Source organism: Tinamus guttatus, unplaced genomic scaffold (assembly GCF_059628265.1).
Source record: "Tinamus guttatus ecotype Peru unplaced genomic scaffold, ASM5962826v1 Tinamus_guttatus_pri_ptg000384l, whole genome shotgun sequence".
In the NCBI taxonomy this organism is placed as follows: domain Eukaryota; kingdom Metazoa; phylum Chordata; class Aves; order Tinamiformes; family Tinamidae; genus Tinamus; species Tinamus guttatus.
The window spans coordinates 2,676,718-2,696,804 of NW_028288918.1; the positions used below are offsets into that span (position 1 = coordinate 2,676,718).

Below are 20,087 nucleotides of genomic sequence, written 5' to 3' on the forward strand. Positions count from 1 at the left end.
CTGCCCGAAGCGCAGACGAGCACTTCTGCTTGTTGTTTCCCAAGTCGGCCGACGGGAGGGTCAGCAGGGGCCGAAGCAGCTGCGCCAAGGAAAGGAAAGGTAACCACGGCAACCCGAGTTATCTGCATCCTCCATGTATTTCCTTCTCCCCACCCCACATCATATCTTTCCCACCCAAACCCCAAGCCGATAGAACCAGCGACCAACCGGCAGGATGGGGACTGCGGCTGGGTCTCCTGGACCAGGTGCTTCTCGCTGCATTTCGGGGCTCACGGCTGCAGGCTGAGACCATCAGACGGTACCAAAAGCGCAGAGAGAGGCGACTTCCAAAGGGAAGGGCTCCCAGGGACTGTAGATGGGGCGCTGGACATGCTGCCCTTGCTACAGAGCTGCAGACTCATTGACGCTGCTTCTGGTTTTGGCTGTGAGCTGTAGTCCTTCCTTGGAAGCAACAGCTTCTCCGCCTGTGCCCCACGTCAAACCCAGCTACACTTTTGGCCGGACTTTCCTGGGACTTGATAAATGCAACGCCTGCATTGGGACGTCCATTTGCAAGAAGTTCTTTAAAGAAGAAATAAGGTCAGAAACTCAGCACAGTAATTTTTAAAAGCATTCTGCATAGTAGCTCAAAAGTTGCCTGTTAATATTTCCACGTACTTTAATGAAAAGCAACGCAAAGAGTAACTTATCACGAGGCTTTCCTTACAGGTCCTAGTATTTTAATTAATGCCTACAAGCTGCTGCTTTGTTTTCATTCCCTTTTAAAGCTACACAAACATGATCAGACTTCAGCCCTGAATTATAATTCTGAAAGCAAACGGCAGGACTTTCTGCATGCAGAATGCCCTTGTAACCGTGGGGAAGGGGAGAGGGAAGGAGGAGATCCGCTTGTTTGGATGTCACTGGCGGTATTTGATTAGGAGCAACTAGCTACAGGTAAAGAGAATTTACCTTTGCACACTTCCAGTGGACTATATGAAGTCCTATATGATTTTGTGTCAGGTGCAACAACGCGAATGTGCAGAAGGTTGTCTGTGTGTTAGCTAAAATGAGAGGAGATGCCAACTTGCCTGAGGCAAAAGAACTTCTGCACTTCAGACACCTGAGTGCCAGAACATGGACGTGGCCAAAGTATTATTACGCTTTGGGGAGTTTTCAGTGAGAACCTGAAGGCAGAAATTGCCTCTAAGTCAATTAGACATACACTGCGCAAGCAGCCATTGGACTGATCCAATCAGTCGTGGGCTCCAAAGCAGAGCATATCTGACAACAGCAGGGAAAAGGTTGCTGGAGTACATTAATGTTAAAGTTAAAGGCGATGCTTGGCAGAGGAAAGGTTTATTGGGTCTGGTATGATTTACAGAGCCATATGCGCTTTCTTTTATAGCTATATAAGCCCAGGGAGAAGAAACGATTATAGTAAAATTGTATTTTTAATACTATAATGTAAGTAGCATAATATTGGACATATCACCATTTTTATCTTAAACTGTCCTATAAAACCTCACACAGTAAAAACCGTAACGGTTTGCCGGAGATGGACTTAGTGTATGACCATCCATTCTCTCCTTACTGCTCGCTGAAAAAAGTCAGATACAAAGTCAGATACAAACACGGTGGCAGGGAGGGGGCCAGGCCGGCCCCGTCACAGATGCTCCCTTTCCCTTACTCCCATTTATTCTGCGGAGGGCTGGGGCTGCACAGCATCCTTCCGAAAATATCTGGAGCCTGCTGCAGCACTTAACTGCACGTGGCAGGGGAAGGTGAAATGGGGAGAATTTCACAGTCGCTTACGCTCTGACATCCTCCCCCCGCGGCCCTCCACCTTTTCGCATGCTCTTTGGCACGCACTTTGCGCTGCTCTGTGCTAATCCTCATCAGAAAATGCTTCGTTAATTTTCCATGGTTTCCGGGAGCTGCCGCACGCGTTCGCACGTGGACGGTGAGTGTGAAGATGTGGGTTTTGCTCTCAGTGCTGCTGGTGACTCATCACGAGCTCTGATGTTCGCTGCTTCCCCTATCGCTGCCCAACTTCGCCCATCTGTAAATGAGCACAACCAAAGCCCGCCTCGCAACTGGCCTGCGAGCAGAGCTCAGCAAAAGTTTTCATAAGATACTGCAAAACTGGGCTGATCGAAACTGTCTGCAGCCTCGTGCCAATGTGGTGACCAGCTTTGGCCAAAAGTAGTGGGAAGGAAGTTTGAAAAAGCAGGAATTGTCATTTTGATTTATGCAACTTTTTTATTTCTCATGGTCTCAGCTGTTTTAAGACTTACCTGATTTTTGTCTTTAAAGAGATGTAAACTTCAAATACAAGTGAAAATATTTTGGCTGAAACAAAATACTTTGCACCATTCAGAAGGGAGAAAATCAAATTTGACTTTCTTCAACATTTAGTTTTAGGCTGGTCTAAAATCTTTAATCAGTGAATCGGTTATTCATACATCTCTTGCTGCAAGTCTTAATTAAAGGATATTCAAGCCCTTAGCTAAAGCTTCCTACAAGAACAGCCAATTACTGTTATGGCTCAACTTGATGATGAATCGTGAAAGTATCCAGAAAGTGTGCCAGGCCAGTGCTGTGCTGCCCAGAAATGATGCCAAATACAGACTTGCTGCAGCCCTTGCCGCATTCCCAGGCCCGCGCGGCTCCCTCCAGGGACTTCCACAGAGGAAATTATTCCATTTGTGCTCGCACTAATGCTCAGCGCTGGATTTCACACGTCCATGCATTGCTTGGTGCGGGAGGCAGCCCCTTGCTCGAGTCTGCCTGGCGTGAACTCCCATGAATACACACACACGCTCAGGCCAGCTCACAAGGCACATTTATGCTCAACTTAAAGAAAGAAAAAAAAAAAAAAAAAAGAAAGAAAAGAAAAACCCACCGGAGCCCATTGCTGCCTCCTCCCTGTACGAGCCTGGCACGCTGTGCCTGTTGCAGATTAGGTACTGGGAGCCGCATGCTGCAAAACAAATCATTGTAAGGCACCGTGGTTATCACCTTCTCTAGAAAGTCCTACCCCAAAACCAGCCAAATGAGGGAGGAAGAGGGAAGTGGGCCAAATGTCGCTAATGCCCCCCAAAATTTCTCTGTGCAGACTGCCTGACTGGAGATGTAAAAAAAAAATCAGCTTCAACTTTCAACTTCGTTAATGTCTTTTCATCCAGTTCCATCCAGCTAATCCTGAACGCAGCTGCTTGCCCATCCTATCTCACTTGTGAGCTACCTGCTTTAATTTATGATGAGATTAAATTAAGAAATGCTTTCTCAGGCACTCAAGCAAGAGTTTTAATTAGGGGATTTTCAGAGGCAACGCATGTTTGACGCTGGCCTCGCTGAAGGTTAGAGTTCAAGCACTTTATCTGAGTGGGTTACAGATTTACTTAGCAAGATGCCCGCGGTGTCCCTTACCCGCTCCATGCGACACGCATGCGTGGGCAGGGCTGAGGGGGCCGATAAAACAACAGCAGCCAAAAAAACCAAACCCCATCGCAGCCTAATTGCACGGCCCATATGCTCCCCTGCTGTGCACGCCACGGATGTGGCGGGGGAGCAGATCCGTGCAAAGTCTCCATGGCTACAGCCCAGCCGCACACCCAGCACTAGCGTCCCCAGGCTCCCTCCCGCAGCAGCCCCAAAGCCCTGTCCCTGCAGGGAGGTCACTCGTCCCAGTGCATCCCCAAATCCCAGGCAGTGATGTCGGGGGGTACCTGCCGACAACAGGAGGAGATCCAACAGGACCACCCTGTCCCCAGCATCACCCTGTCCCCACCACCACCTTGCACATGGCCAGCACAGGGACCAGCTCCAGGAACCAGCACCACTCTCTGTCTGGACACTTTTCTCTCTTTTTTTTTTTTTTCTTTCTTTCTTTTTTTTTTTTTCTTTCTTTCTTTCTTTCTTTCTTTTTTTGTTCCCCAAAGGACAGAACGGTGGCTATCTGGGGCAAACACCAGCTTGAACATGAAAGCTGGTTGGCATTTTTTACTACAAAAGCATGTGTGGTGGCAGAGAGCACTGGGTCACGGTGTTAAATTTTTCCTAGCAATGTACCCCTGGCATCAAAAACTTCAAATAAGATATTTTCCGTGCTCTTTGTTTTGGTGTTAGCATTTTGATTAAAACACATGAAAAACACCTTCTCTTCTGCGTCAATACAAAGTAAAGCCACCGCCTCAAAACAAAAGGTCATTATGATATTTCCAAATGCCTTTTTCCCCCTCCATCAATTTTTGTTCTGTGGGACATTTTTCAAATGCTGATTATTTTGAATTCCTCTCCCTTCACAATTTGCATTTACATGGCCCAAATCACCATATTCTTTGGGGTTTTCCCCTCCAGTTCTCACACAACCCTGTCCAGAACAACAGAAACTTTAAGCAGGGAGTGAAAATCTACTCTGTTTCCAAAGAACATTTCGTTGGCTCAACGCTTACTCCTGCCCTGCTTAGGAAGGTACTTGGGGATACCAACCTGCTGCTGCTTAGTTTGTGCCATCAAATAACCAAAGCTGCACCCAGGAGCACATGCTTGACTGTGCACATGCACGCTCAGTTGTGCACATGCACGCTCGGTCATGCACAGGCACGCTTGATCATGTGTCTGAATACTTATAATCTCATTTACTGCTCTCTACAACTACCTGAAAGGAAGCTGTAGTGAGGCAGAGGTCAGTCTCTTCTCCAGTATAACTACCCATAGGACAAGAGGAAATGGCCTCAAGTTGCACCAGGGGAGATTCAGGTTAGACATTAGGAAAAATTTTTAAAAGAGCAGCCAAGCATTGTAACAGGCTGCCCAAAAAAGTGGTAGATTCACCTTCTTTGGCAGTGTTCAAAAAACATGTCGATAAGGCACTTGGGGACATGGTTTAGCAAGCACGGGGGTGATGGGTTTATGGTTGGACATGATAATCTTGAAGGTCTCCTCCAACCACCATGATTCTACGACTCCAGGCTCGCTCGATCGCGCACACGCACACTTGGCCGTGTGCAGGCAGAGGTGAGCACACGAGGCCTGGTGCAGGGCCAGCAGAAGCCTCCTGAGGTGACTGGCACCCTCTCCCCACCTGCCCAGGAAGCTTTTGGGGGTCGATTCAGTGCTTTGCTTGGCCCGTAGAGTTAGAAGCAGAGATTGCAGTTTTGCTTGTGCTGTGCCTTTTCCTGCGGCTCGTTAACCCACTCTCTGGGGGGGTCTTGTTTTGGTCCGGCAGGTTTGACAACTGGCTTTCTTCTCATTTAAAGCTGCCCCCCAGCTACCTCCTCAGCTACTCAGGGAACTACACGGACGATGCCAAGAGCTGGCGGCTGGTGGACATCACCAGGCTCACCACCAAGTACCAGCACGACCAGGCCGACAAGCGCATCTGCACGGCGCTCCTCAAGACCAGGACGTGCAGCCTGGAGCGTGCCCTGCGCCGCACCACCCGCGTCCAGAAGTGGCTGCGGGCCAAGCGGCTCACACCGGACCTCGTGCAGGTCAGTGCGTCCCACGCCATCCCCCCTATCTTTTTGTTTTTCAGCAAAAAGGATGCCAAAATACTAACAAGCCCGGTGAGGATATTTCTGCCTTCCCTCCCCGCAACTCCAACACTTCTCTGCTTTCTGTAGCCTAAAGCTGTCTTCCTTATAACTAATAGCACAGTTTTTTTTTTTTTTTTCAGGAGCAAAGCTCTCACTTGACTTTGGGAGCCAGTGCTTAAAAATAGCCCCTGAAACATTGCCTGGCTTGTGACCCAGGAGGAGGGGCGGCCAGCAAGCCGCTCTGCGACACGCGGTACTTGTCTCATCCTCTTGGGCTGCATAAGTTACTCTGCACTGAAAAAGAAGGGGAAAAAAGGGGGGGGGGAGAAGAAGGGGGGAAAAAAAGGAAAAAAAAGCTGGAAAAAAGAAAAGAAAAAAAGGCAAACAGTAAGGGTTGCTCCCAGGCTCACACAGACGCAGGTGCATTGGGTCTTGGCGCCCATGTGGAGGGACTCCCCGTCCTACACACACGGCTCCGTCCCAGAGTCCTTGTCCCTGGACATGTCCCAGAAGGCCCTAAGAGCTGCACCCAAGTGGGAGTCTCATTTCGTAACCTGCCCACCGCCTATAGCGGATTATGTCACGGATGAAGAAGTCGGTTGCCCTTTCCATCGCAGTCCTCAAGTGTCACAGGCCAAGCGAGGACAGAGGCGGTGCTGCCTCCTCCGCGCAGCATCGCTGCTGTCTGCAGTGGAGGAGAGAGCCCAAAAGGCAGAGCTGGGGGCAAGAAATGCGGGAGCTGTGGAGGGGAGCTGCTCCCGGGCGCTGGGCATGGCCACGGGCAAGGCCAGGGCCTTTGGCTGCGAGTGGCTTTCGTCCAAAAGCAGAAGCCCCTGTGCCCTCCCCAGCTGTACGCGCAGCTTGGAGCAGCCGCATGGCTCTGCAGGAACCCCTGCCAAGGCGGAGGGGGAACACGCTCTAAAACGAGACCCTGACACGTGAAGCAGGATTGCTCCAATGCTTTTGTGTTTTGTCCCTTTTTTTTTCCCCCTCTCTTTTCTTTCATTCTGAAAGCATCACTCTCCCTTTAAAGGCAGAAGTGGTTATGAAAAAAAAAGGACCTTTTTTTTTTTTTTTTTTGCCTTTTTTTGCCTTTTTAAAAAGGCAAGTGCTTCCTGCAGCCTGCACACTGCTGCACCCACTGTGCTGAGCCCTGGAGATAGGCTGCTGTAGGGTTTTTTAAAATTTTTAACTTCTACTTTGTGGAGCCTGAGGAGGGGACACCCCCCGGCAAGCACAGGCGGCAGTGGCAGAGCGGTGCCCGGAGGGACATGCCCACTGTGGCAGTCCCAGACGCAGATCCCGCTGCAGCGGGCGCCCTTCCGAGGACGAGGCGCGCGGTGGCTTTGAGCACGCTGCCGGCAGGGGTGGCGAGCAGCTCTGCAGAAAGCCTGTGCTCCTTGTCCTCTGTTGATGTGGTGTCTAGTAACCCTGGGAGAGGGGCTGACGGGAAGGCTGTGCCCCTGCTCCTCTCCTGCACCCCCAGCTGAGCTGGCTGGGTGCACACACACACACACACACACACACAGATACACATGAAAAACACCGCACGAAGCCTCTCCAGTTTCTCCCGAGCACTTGAATTTCGCCTTGCGCAGCGGTGGGAAGCCGAGCTGACATCAGCCCTTGGATGCCTCTGACGTGAGTGCCTGGTGCCAGAGTTGGGGGACAGGGACAAACCCCCTGGGCACGTTTCAGCACTCTTGGCTTTTTTTTTTTTTAAGTCGAGGGAGGGCACAGCACACTGGAGTTAGCTGAGACCTTTGCACAGTGGCGGCGTTCATGTTTTCACGGTTCTTTAGTTCTGTAAATCAAGCAGAGAAACGTAAACTGGGATATAAATGAACTTTAGCAGGATATAGACATGAATGCACACAAGGGCACAGCAACTCAGAGGCCCTGGATCCCCAATCCCCCAGTTTTGGCAGCAGTAACCAGCTAAAAACGGCTACGTGTTTGGCAAAATGCCCCCCGGTCTTACAGTGATCTGACTCAAAAAAAAAGAAATCCAAAAACAGTCACAGGCAGTAGATTTTGGTAGTGCACAGCATGCACAATTTGTACGTGACTCTCCAAGCCCAGGGCCCTGCCGCACGGGCCACCACAGGTTGCCGGTTTGATCCGCTGGGCTTCAGCAAGCCGAGGGTTTCCGCTCCCGTCTCTGCCCGGGCCGCTCGCACCTCCCATGCGCCGAAACCACAGGGGCGCCTCCGCCTCCCCCCGGCCCCGCCACCGGCCTGTGCTCGGCTCTGCGCTATCTGCCGGGCAAAGAGACGCTGGGAACTCGGCACGAGCTGCCAGAGGGTTTTTTCCTCACTGCTGCGATAAGGCCCTGCAAGTGCTTATCTTGCTTATCTGCAGAGCTGCTTTTCTGGGCTATTTTCTTTTTTATTATTTTCCCCTCTCTTTGAACATGGTAGCAGGACGCTGTTGATGCCCAGCGTGATCCCTACCCCATTTCGCCAAGCTGTGGTCCCTCGGTGGTTCCTGCACTCCCTTCCACCCGGTATAGGAGAGCTGACAATAGCCCCGGTAGTTCTATCATAGAGAACAGTGAGTTACAACAAACCTTAACATACCTGAATCAGAATGACAGACCATGAAATAATGTTTTTCTTCACTTTTCATTGCCCTCCCTGCCTGACTCAACTATCAGCTGGGCTCCTGCCATGGGGATTATTTCACCGGCCGCTTCAAAAATCTTTATTGGACACAGCAAAGTCTTCATTGCTGAAACCTAGCTTGTGTCAGAGGCAAGTTGGATTTTACTCTGCGTCTGTGTGTGGCTACCTGGGCTGGAAGTTTTAACCTGTACGGTGGTAGCAGGCACGTGCTGCTTTGCCTGGGTCTCAGTTCTGGAGTTCGTCACTTTGAACGAGGCCAATGATTGCCTCTCCTGTTGGAGGTGAAGAACAGCAGAAAAATGTTTTTTTTTCTTCTTCTGTTTTTTCAGCACATATCTCCTGCAGGGTAAATTTCTAATCCTGACTCCAAAGAACAGCCAGCAAAACGACAGGGCAGACAAACAAAACCTGTATCAAGGAGAAAAAAGAAGAAATTTTCAAACCCTTCCTCTAGTACATATTGTGCAAAACTGCTGATCAGGACCACAGTCTGCCCTCAGTAGATGTGCAAACACCATGGTTATTTGGCCTCTGAGCCAAGCACCTATCACTTCATTTGTGGTGCATAGGCAGCAGCTTTTCGACCTAATAACTGGTCCTTACCAGGGAAGGACTGAGCTGAGTGTGCCTCTGTCTACTCCTTTTTGGACCACTGTCTCAATATTTGAGATGTACTTAGACAAGCCTCCTCGGACCAAATACACCTGAACCTGTGGGCGGGAGAGGAAGACTAGCAGTGGAGCCTGCAATGGGGACAAGCCCCATAGTCTTGCAGGATATTCTCAGTTTCTCTCTTGGGGATGAATAAAACCTTTGGATTAAAACAGCCAGGATTTGTAGGTGCTTTGACAACTGCATCCAAATTTTTCCTCCTGGATGCCATCCCAAATTTTCTCACTTTGAAAGTGGATGCATCTCAGCAGCGGTGCAGGGAGCAGCAGATGGCAGTGTCCCTGGTCTGCGCTCATCCCTCCTCAAACTGGGTGAAAACAAATTAAAACAATGAGAAGTTGTCTTCCAAGAGTCTTCTTCACATCAGAGTGAATTTGCACGGTATATGCAAAGTATATGTGTACACAGGAGTTTAAACCAGGTTGCCTGTTGTACACTAGGAAAAAAAAAACCACAGCTGGGCGCAGGCAGGTATTGCAGGATCTATTCATTATCAGATATATAAATGTGGGAATTTAATCAAAGTAAATAAGAAGTTTCCCATGTCAGTCACAAACAAGATATTGCACTGCTTGTTAAGTCTTATCCTCTACAGGAATAAGGCACTTCTAGGGACTCAAGATATTTTCTGCCAGTATATCAGTATTTTCTGTGTTTAAAGAATGTGTTCTTCAAGTTTTTCTTGCACTGGCAATTTTTGTTCAACTTTTCTACACTTTCTGCTGCAGGGATTTTTCTATGATTCTGCTAAAAGGGTCGCCCCTTCTCCACTGAAACACACGAGCAAGTGCTAAGCTTTATTTATGCATCTGATTTCTGCTGAAATCAAAAAGGCTCACGGTTGAGTTTTGGTGGATTAGGCTCTTCATTAAACCATAGGAAGATGCATTTATGGTTGATGCAAATGTCGCAGCACTCAGCTCTGCTCCACTGCTTTTGCATCCCCACTAAAAGCCGATTCACATTGGAGACGGCAAGTGAGCAATTTGATGGTAATTCAACTAATATGGCTGTTTTGGGGCTGGGAGATAGTGCTGCTGCTCATCACACACTCCCTCCTGCTCACACGCATCCATCCCTCATCTGTGGCCATCAGCAAAGGAGACGGCTCTGTGGTTCAGATTTCTGTTCTGGAGAGGGGATATAAAGGTGACTTCACCAAAGTGTCAGCTGCTGTTTTAATTATAAAAACCCTAAAATAGTTTCATGGGAAATGAGCAGTCGTGACCACAGTGGTGCAGCACATGTCCAAGTCTGAGTTAAGAGAACGAGTTCTGACCTCAGAAGAATTCCTAATTGCAGCTTTTCTGTAGCCTCTTCTATGGGGACTTCTGTTCCTGTTGTTCACAGGAAAGGGTCTCAGCTTTGCACTAAACACTCCTGTAGGCAGTAAGGCTTTCTAACTTTGGTGGCAAATATTTGCAGACATGCTCAACTGCAAGAGATGTCTCCACCATTTATCTCTCTTAACACCATTCAGTTCTGCTCATTTTTTTTCTCCACTTTTCACCCAAAGAAAAAGTGGGAAAGCCAACCATAATGTGTCTGCAAGTGCTGTGAGACAGAAACCCGTAACTATTCCCTTCCCTTCCTTTCTAGGCTCTTTTATTTTTTTATTGGTTGAAAAAAATATTTCCATGACAAAGCTACAAGAAAGGCCAGAAGTCTATGAAAACTTTTAGCTATAGAACAAATATTTTTGGCAAATGTTTTACTCTCTTGGAGGAAAAAAAAATCATCCTTTGGTCATTGCAAAAGGACACGCCAGTTGGGACTGAGTTTTTTGGGTAGTTTTGACTAGATCTGAGTATTCAGGGCATGGTTTGGGGAGCAGTTTAAGCCTCGTTGAGGCTGGAGAGCTCAGGGGTTCACCCCACTGCTCTCCACCTCTGCCTGGGATAGTCATGCATTCCCTCCTTCCTTCTTTCTTTCTTTGCCATGGTAGCTAGTTAATTAAATGCTTTATGCCAAGTGAACAGCTCAAGCAGGAAGGGCTGAGAGTGAGAGAACCAAATAAATTGGAGACATCCCACGACAAATCTTCACTCTCAGTGTGAAGAGTGGCAGCAAGCGAGTGTGAGCTCAGGTATTCAGCTTTCCCCTGCAGAATGCCTTCCAAATATCAATTGAAAAGAAAATCTGAAGGAACAAATCAGGCTACTTGGATTATTCAGAAGACAAAGGGTAAACAAAAATCTTATTCCATCATCAAACAGAAAAATGCCAATGTAATGTTTTTGCACTGCTATAGGGAATTCTCCATATGTCGTCTCCCCTTAACTATCAGGAAAAATTGCACTGACTTCAAAACAAAGGTATTTTTCAACTAAAAGATATAAATATATATTGACATTTATTCCAGTTGTGGATGACTTTTTACAAATCAAACCTACAAATTGGAGACGTGAAATACTGTAATGGCTGAATCCATTAACTCAACAATTCTTTATTTGTTGCTCATGTTTGCAAGAAAATATACACAGGATATTAACCTTTGTTTTTGATAGTTAATGTGCAAGTTTATCAGAAAGATAATATTTCCTGTGCATATACCCACATACAATGTTTATTTACAGAGTTTTAAAACATGTTTACTGACCTTAGCAAATAGTATTCCCAAGAAAGCTGCTTACAGGCTAAGCAAATAGGAAAGCAATTTGGAGATATTATTTAAAGAAGGAAGTGACTCACTGACTTAATGAAGGGAGAGGCCTCCACAATTGAATAAGGCTGCCAAGGCTGGAAAGCAGCAGGGTAGGAGGAGGCCTGCTGGCACCGACTGATACGGTGGCATTCAGTCAATGGGAAACGGGGCTTGCAGGGTCCAGGGTTGTGTTGCAAAGAGCGGCTGCCATTTTCAGAGCTTTTGTCACAAACATGTGTGTTAAGCGACGTTGGGGTTTGCTGTAGTTAAGTAAAAGTCGCATGTTTTTTTCTAAGACTTTGCTACAGAAAAACCTCATACCTGTCATGAGCAGATGGGTGCCGATGGGCAGAGGAGCTACGTGGACCAAAGGCTTTGGGCTGGGCTGTCACGCACAGCTCTGTCCCTACCCACGGAGCGGGTCGAGCGCAGTGTGGCACCCCAGGCAGGAAGGCAAACACCTTTGTTCCCTCTTCCCCTGTCGCCAGGGTCTCCCCAGCCCCATGCTGCGCTGCCCGTCTCAGCGCCTCCTGGACCGCATAGTGCGGCGCTACGCCGAGGTGCCCGACGCCGGCAGCATCTACATGGACCACCTCACTGACCGCGACAAGCTGCGCCTTCTGTACACGCTGGCGGTGAATTCGCACCCCATCTTGCTACAGGTACGCGCCACCTGTGCTGAAACCTCCTCCAGAACCCCCTCTCCAGCAAATCCTTGGCTAAAACAGTCCCGCTGCAGGGAATCCCAGCCCCGGTCCTTGAGCAAGGTCTGCATGGTGCCTTGCAATAGCCTGTGAAGTTGCTGGGAGATATGGATGCCCAACCCCTTAAACAAATCAGAACCCAGATGGATTATTATTACAATAATGTACTGTAAAAGCCAGGGTTGTATACCTCCCCAGGACTGCACGGTGCTCTGTTTGCACTGCTAATGCATTGCTTAAAATCACGGCCTCATTATAAAATCCAAAGTGCAAGAGAGCACGTTTTGACGTGGGCGCACCAAGAAGCAATGTTGAGGCGGCACGTGGCCTGGGAGAGCACCAATTCCCCCAGCTTAATGCTCCACAGCTATTTTATTTCATTTTTTTTCTGTGCGCATGCAACCAGCATGGCTCCATGGCGAAGTAAGCTTTGCAGAGGCGTTTGGTTGAATTCCAGATAAAACGGAGCTCTCTGTTCAAAGGCAAAGAGCTGGGAGGCCCCATATTCCTTGTTCTCTGCCCCAGTGAGACAGATAAGTCAAAATATAAATGAAGGAAAAGTTTTATGTTGGCAAGGCTATGTGATTTCCACACTAAGGAGTGAGATGGCCTAGGATAACTGCACTACTGGCATGGGGTGACTGATGCCGTGAGGCCACCCCAAATGTCCCTGCTGTATCAAACATCTGGGACTTCTGAACCTGAGTCTGCAAAGTCTCTTCTAAAATGAGTCAGACAGTTGTTACAAACTAGCTAAAACAGCTTTAGCCCCACCTCACCTTCAAGCCATGACGTTAGCTATGCAGTGCTCATGAGGGAGCCATCAAAGACTGCATAAAGAAGCCTAAAATTAGCTCTTCTGTGCCTTAAAATTTCATGAATTTAAAGTCTATTATTATCTTGGACTTTCCAGTTAGTCTCCTTTCCCTCAAAGAACAGACCTTGCAATATCAGATTCTTCTTCTTTAATTAAAATAAAGCAAAAGAAGAAAAGAAAAGTAGTTACCTCAACTTAGCTATTGCCTTCCCAGCCTTCTGGGGCTAACTGGGGGGAAGGAATTGAACCCACAAGGTGGTGGGCTGACTTTAAAAGGCAGAACAAAAGATGAGAGCAGCTGTTTGCAGCAGGTCGGGGTTCTTGTCTGCCTGAAGTCATTTGGGAGGACGGTGGGCTGATGGCCATGAGAAGACAGCCACACTTACTTACCCAGTGTGTGCTCCTCCACACAGCCACCAATGGGGGAAATAGCTTAGAAAGGGGGATTTCTGGACTTGACGGCCCACATGCCATTCCCGCTCTCCCGGCAGATCTTCCCAGACGTGGAGGGGTGGCCGTTCCCGCGATACCTGGGTGCCTGCGGGCGGCTGGTGGTCAGCGCCAGCACCCGGCCCCTCCGCGACTTCTTCGGTGCCGCTCCCGAGGTGGCTGCCGACCTGGCCCTGCAGCTCCTCGCCGTCCTCCGCTCCATGGGCACCAACGACCTCAACTACTTTTTCTACTTCACCCACGTGGACGCTGGCACCTTCGGCGTTTTCAGCAACGGGCATCTGTTCATCCGGGATGCCAGCACGCTGGGCATCATCGACAGGGAGGAAGGTACTCAGCAGGCTCTGCAGGCACGCATCTGTTGCCGGAGGTTTTCGTAAGGTGGAGGAAAACAAATAGTTCACCTGCTGTGCTCAGCTTCTTTGATTTTTCTTTTTTTTAATAATCCATACGTTGCTTGGTAAAATAGATAATAAAAGTACAAGAGACATATTGACAGCAAAAACATCAGTGGCTCCTGCCACCCTTGGCACCGAGTCTGGAAGGCAACGGGAGTTTTATCTGCTTGGTAAATGATGCCATGACCATAGGATGCCTCAGAGTGCATTCGAGCGCCACGCAGATGACACAGAGTCTTGCCATTTCTGCGACTAGCAACAATATTCAGCATACGCTGCACCAAATGGTCAAATTTAAAGGCTCCTTAAATCACTTCTTTTGCTAAAAAAGCTTTTTTCTCACAAATGTCAATATTTGCAGAGAGAAACTTTGTAGGTTGACTTGTTTTAAGAACTGGGTCAAAGCAGAAGCACATTTCTCACATTACTTGCAAGAACAACAAGAAAAGCTCCTTTTTGTAAGTTTTCTATAAAAAGAACAACTATTCACTTTTCAAAGGTTATATTGGTCTATCACTGGCACTAGAACTAGACAAAGTCTATTCCTTCAATAATTTATTATTTCATTTAAATGTTAAAATTTTAAAAGGCTCATATATTTGGAAACAGTCATCAGAGAATTTTATAATTATTACTATTATTTTTAATTCTGAAAGCCATTATTCCTGTCTTGTCTCCAGGTAGATTAATTGTTGCAATTTAGTGATTTCTGCGATTATGGATAACATGGAAATATTATGGCTCTGACTACCGTAGCCTATTTTGTTTTTATAGGAACTCCACACTTCAGCTCTTGGCATTGTCTCTGCATCAGTTTTATTGAATAGACAACTCTTAGCTTCCTCTGTAAGGCTGTTCTGTGGGTTAGTGTGGAGTTCTGTCATGAAGCAAAGCATACGCATTTTGGGAGCGAGAATATTGTTTGGCCCATATGCAGATGCAGCAGAGCATACTCTGTGGTGGAAGACCCTAGTATCATTTAGATTGTATATGAACTACATTTTGTCACTAAGTTACAGGTATATTTGATTATCCGGGATTGTGCTCCGTGTTTCTAACAAACGGTTTAATTGTCGTTAACAGGGAGCCCGCTCACCGGCGACCAGCAGGAGTATAAAGATATATTTAGCTGCTTGACTGTGGACTGCCAGTCTGCAGCTGTGTCCTGTAACTCAATCAGGGAGGAGCAGAGTCTCGTCATGGTATGTCAGGAGCTTTTGCCTAAGCTCCTAGGGGGGAAATTCCTTCAAGCCGTGCAGGAGAAGATAGACGGCTTCCTCCAGCACTGCGCCGACGGCTTCACCAACGAGCAGGCCATCGACGACGCGGTCGCGAAGCTCGCAGAGCTCCTGAAACCGCTGCGATCTTGCGATTCGCGGTTTGCCTATCGCTACCCGGACTGCAAATACAGTGACAAATACTGAGAGAAGCTCTCCGGGAAAGGGCAGAGCAGCCTCAGAGCCTCGCGGTCACGGAGAGCGAGAAGGACCTGGGGTAGCTGGGAAGAGCTGCATCAAAACGGAGGCATCTTGATGGAGATCCAGGAGGAAGCACCTGGGATTTACTGCTCATCTCCCAGAAATACAGTGGTTACGTGGGGTGTTTGACATGATCTAAGTCTTTCAGATTATAGATGTTATCACAACAGTGACTACAAGATTAATAAATCTTGTTCATGCATTTTGGCCTTGGAAAAATTTTCCATGACATCCATTAAAATGAAACCCTCTGAAGGCAGCTCACCCACAACTAGCTAGATACAGGAGCTTTATTACCAAGAAAATCTTTTTGATCGAGATGATATATGTATAATGTGAGATGGATGGAAGCATTTAAGACTTTCCTGTGGGGATTTTTAATGCTCTAAGAACCATATCTAAACTGATCAGTTCCTTACCATCACCCACTACAGACCACTTTTATAAAATATTTAAATTTTATTACTTTCATGGCACATGGAACAGAAAGAAGCAATTGACAGCACTAAAAAACTGAAAGAACCCCTGTCTCCTGAGACTTAATTTCTCTAATCCCCAAATAGCATTACTTCTAATTTTCCACGGTTTTGACTGGCAGTAATTGGAGTCTAATAAAGGTTCTCATTTCCAGACCAAAAATCCCCAACTTTTAATCTGCTTGTCCAATAGATACATTCACACTTTTGTCTCTAAAAATAAGAAGACAACCGGGTTTGAGTGGTTTTGTACAAAACCACTCGAATGGGAAAACGTCAAACAAGCAGAAGAGGGAAACAACACTAAAAAGATGAGATATAAATTTACCTTGAACATCAGGAGTCTCAGTGAACACTCAATACTTAACCTAGGTGCTGAGGCACCTCCCAAAAGTTGCAGAGATCTAAGTCCTGACCAGGAAGAAGTATCTCCAGTCCCTCCTCCGTTTTCCCTTTAAAGGAGAAGTCACTAAGCCTGTCCTCAAAGGAGTGATTTAGGCACCTAAACTTTGGGTGGGGGTGGACTCTCGTGTCTGAGAAGTGGCCAACCCAGAGCTAGAAAGAGTTGCTTTATTTTGTGAAGGATGGAAGGAGAAGATAGGAGTTCACGCAACTTTCTCACCCAGCATTTGTGAGGCCCCATCCCACACAGTCCCTGTGGGGAGTCAGAGCGCCCCACCAAACCTTCCCTGCTGTCCCTTGCTGGACTGCAAGACCTCTCTTGGGTCTGAGACTTTTCTCCTGGGACTCAGATGCCCAAGAGTCCCCAGGCAAATTTGACTGAGCTTAGGCAGAAACAATTTTTTCTGGAACCTTCTGGAAGTGTTTTCCAGAAACAGTCACAGAAGCAGTCTTCCTCTAGCCATGGTTCAAAAAATAAATCAGTAACTTCCATAAAAGCATTAAAAAAATGTGAATGCATTTACATTGCTAAGCTATGTACAGAGTTACAAAGAAAGACCTGGAATGCAAGTCAAAATTTTGTGTTGGCTAATGCAAAGGGAGGCTCGGGAGGGACTCTGTTCCCTGTGTGTATGCAGAGCACCATACCTGCAGGCAAAAGTTACTTATAGACACGCATTAGGCACTAAAAAATACACGTAGGTCTGGCACTGAGAAAATCTGACCCAAGACATTTATTCTGGTTTTCCATTATTCCTCCTGGCATAAAATATCAAGTGCACCTTTCACCTCTCAAGAAGTGGAAACGCTGAAAATAATTTGTAGGTAAATTTAGCTTTAGGTCCAGATGGTCTGACAGCAAAAATGTTTAAATATACAGTAGAAGCTACTGCTGCAGCTCTTTCATGATTTCAGTCTATTTCTACATCATGGCTGTCTTCCAGTAAGAAAAACATGTCCTTTGCCTAGATCCATAAGGCTGATTACCAGTCTGTTTTCAACAGTTTTTCCTGAATCCGTCTCCATCTTAGCTCTCTGGGCCTGTGATTTTACCTAATAACTGCACATTAACCCTGGCCTCTTTCTGCCCAGCGAGGCTGTCCCTGTTGCAGAGGGCTGGCGACCCCTCGCAAAGGGGAGACAGGGAAAACTGGCTGCTTTGCCATCAATCTGCTTGTCATTAGTAGTTACTCACACCTCGCTCTGTGCTGCTAATTGATGGCTTCCATTCAGCACTGGAAGGGAACGTTGTTTATACAGTTGCAGCTAAAAATGCACACCACAAAATGTCCAAAAAGCTCCAAGCTGAAGAGCTCTCTGGGCCCGCCCATGCCAAAACAGAGATCATTTGCAAACCATGGGCCAGGGGAGAGCTCTTCACAGTTACTCAGTGACTCAGTCTGACACAGTCTGGCCTCTCATTCAGTTCTTTCTGCTTTAGCAATTACTGAACTCACACTCAGATGGGGGACCAGCCCTTGCAAAAGTGCTCAGGCTGGGTTCACCTCCTCTCTGGTGCATCTATGGGAGTTTTTGGCTTGTTTGTTTGTTTTCTTTTTCTTTCTTTCTTTCTTTCTTTCTTTCTTTCTTTCTTTCTTTCTTTCTTTCTTTCTTTCTTTCTTTCTTTCTTTCTTTCTTTCTTTCTTTCTTTCTTTCTTTCTTTCTTCCTTCCTTCCTTCCTTCCTTCCTTCCTTCCTTCCTTCCTTCCTTCCTTCCTTCCTTCCTTCCTTCCTTCCTTCCTTCCTTCCTTCCTTCCTTCCTTCCTTCCTTCCTTCCTTCCTTTCTTTCTTTCTTTCTTTCTTTCTTTCTTTCTTTCTTCCTTCCTTCCTTCCTTCCTTCCTTCCTTCCTTCCTTCCTTCCTTCCTTCCTTCCTTCCTTCCTTCCTTCCTTCCTTCCTTCCTTCCTTCCTTCCTTCCTTCCTTCCTTCCTTCTTTCTTTCTTTCTGTCTTTCTTTCTGTCTTTCTTTCTGTCTTTCTTTCTGTCTTTCTTTCTTTTAAATCATGTAGATATTTTCTTTTGGAAAGGAGCCACTAGCTTACCAGGCTGATCTGTGAAAAATGGCTTGTAGACAGTAGAGCATCTCTCAGCAGAGAAATGCAGAGAAGCTGAGTAAATTCATCACTGTTGAGAAGGGCAAGAAGAAGCCCACAACATCAAGCTAGCATGAAGCTAAGGCACTGGGAGTTGTCACATGCGCTTCAGGAGGGCCCTGATAACTCACTAAATGTCATAAAATGCTCAGTATAAGAAATGAAAGAAAGAAAGAAAGGTCTTGCCCTGCTGCTGGACTCAAAGCAGCAAAACCACCGCAGTGGAAGTTTTGAGACACACAGCTTGATCCAAAGATGTTGAAGGGGAGAAGAATTTCCTACTGCCTTCAATACACTTTGATATCAGTTAAAAAAAAAAAGAAGTTTACATAATTAGAAATAACTTAATCATTGACTTAAAATACTGGAGAGATAAGAGCTGTGTGCACCATCAGTTTCTCTTCAAACATAGCTTACAAAGACCAGGCTTATGTGACTAACATGCCAGCCATAAAATCAGTTCATGGCTCAGAGAACAATCATTTTCCTAAACTAAATCTCATTTCCTTGTATTTGTCTGCTTTTTTTTTTTCCGCTGCCAATTTTTTCTTTTAATATTTTCTCTTTTTTTGGCAGTCAGGACCTGGAATCAGTGCCCACCCTGTCTGCCTGCTTCAGTCAAGCCTTGCAATGCTCGTAGGCCAGGCTCCAAAAGGTTGTGAAATTAATTTATAAAAGACAATTACTTTAAACCTAATCCTTCCCAAAAGAACTCTCTAGTAATTTTTTCCTCTCTTCATTTATTTCTCACAGTGGCGAGTCTTCGTATACTGCTGCCAGTAACAGTTTAAAAACAGATCAGGCCTTCATGTTTCCACAGTAGAACAAGTTTTTCAGAAATCTCATAATCAGTCTGAACACTTCCTTTATTTGTGGATAGTTTGCAGCTGCGTTTACGCCCACATATTTACTAGGTGTCTCTCTTCCTATAGCCCACTTATTTTTTATTATTTTGTGTCTTGGTTTATAAAACTGTATTTTCTGCCATGTTTTATTTAGTGGTATATTTTAATATGCTCAGTTCTCAAGGGACAGGTTCTGCATACGGGCAGCCCGTAGCAAGTCATATTCCTGGTTTCACCCCCCTTTTAGTTTATTGCCCTTCTCGGTATCATTTTCAGTCAACTCCTTTACACCTTTCAGTGATGTTCTTACTGCTAACCATCTGCTAAACATGCCCCTCTGCCCTGAGCAACCCCTTTTTGAAACAGCAGCAGCTATCAGTGCCGTTAAATTGCCTTTTACGCACACTCCTCGTGCTGGAAGGAGGGCTCTCTGGCAGCATTGGCTGAGACGGGCCTTTCCATCGCGCGTTATGTAATGGGCTGCCCTTTAACACAGGCATTTGTTGCATTAAAGCGGGCAGAAATACCTCCTGCGCTCTAACACCGGGGCTCACTCACTGGTGCCAGGGCCAAGAAGCCCAGCTCAGCAGCGTAACGTGGTTTTTGGTTGCTAAACTGTCCTGCAAGCTCAGTCTGCCTGTGCGTGCCAAGCTCTCGACAGGACGAGCGAGGAAAGGGGGAGAGTAAAAGAGCGCAGAAGAAGAGCACGTGCAACGGCGCTGCTTTCGACATCATTCTCTGTGCAGCAAATAGCCGCACAAATGTTTCTAGCAGCTTCCTCTCTCTTGGTGCTTGGTCCAGGAGGTGGCAAGCAAGGAAAATCAGGAAAAGCCTTGTGATGTGCCCCTCAGTTGGCTACCCAGCGCCTTCCCCCAGGTGCCTCCTTGCTCTGCACCCTCTTCTTCATTTAATACTTACTCCAGCATGGCAAATCCATGGGGAAATGAGACCGAGACAGAGCCCGC

The 20,087-nt window shown here is 46.9% G+C and overlaps 1 protein-coding gene across 1 annotated transcript; it reads left to right on the forward strand.

The window, feature by feature from the left end:
* Positions 1 to 221: 221 nt before the first annotated feature.
* On the forward strand, positions 222 to 15,511 carry DIPK2B (divergent protein kinase domain 2B). Its single transcript, XM_010225893.2, has 5 exons — positions 222 to 579; positions 5,213 to 5,477; positions 11,951 to 12,124; positions 13,475 to 13,763; positions 14,915 to 15,511. Exons 1-5 carry the CDS (start codon positions 356 to 358, stop codon positions 15,253 to 15,255), a joined length of 1,293 nt encoding a protein of 430 aa, XP_010224195.2. The 5' UTR covers positions 222 to 355; the 3' UTR covers positions 15,256 to 15,511.
* The last annotated feature ends 4,576 nt before the right edge of the window (positions 15,512 to 20,087 follow it).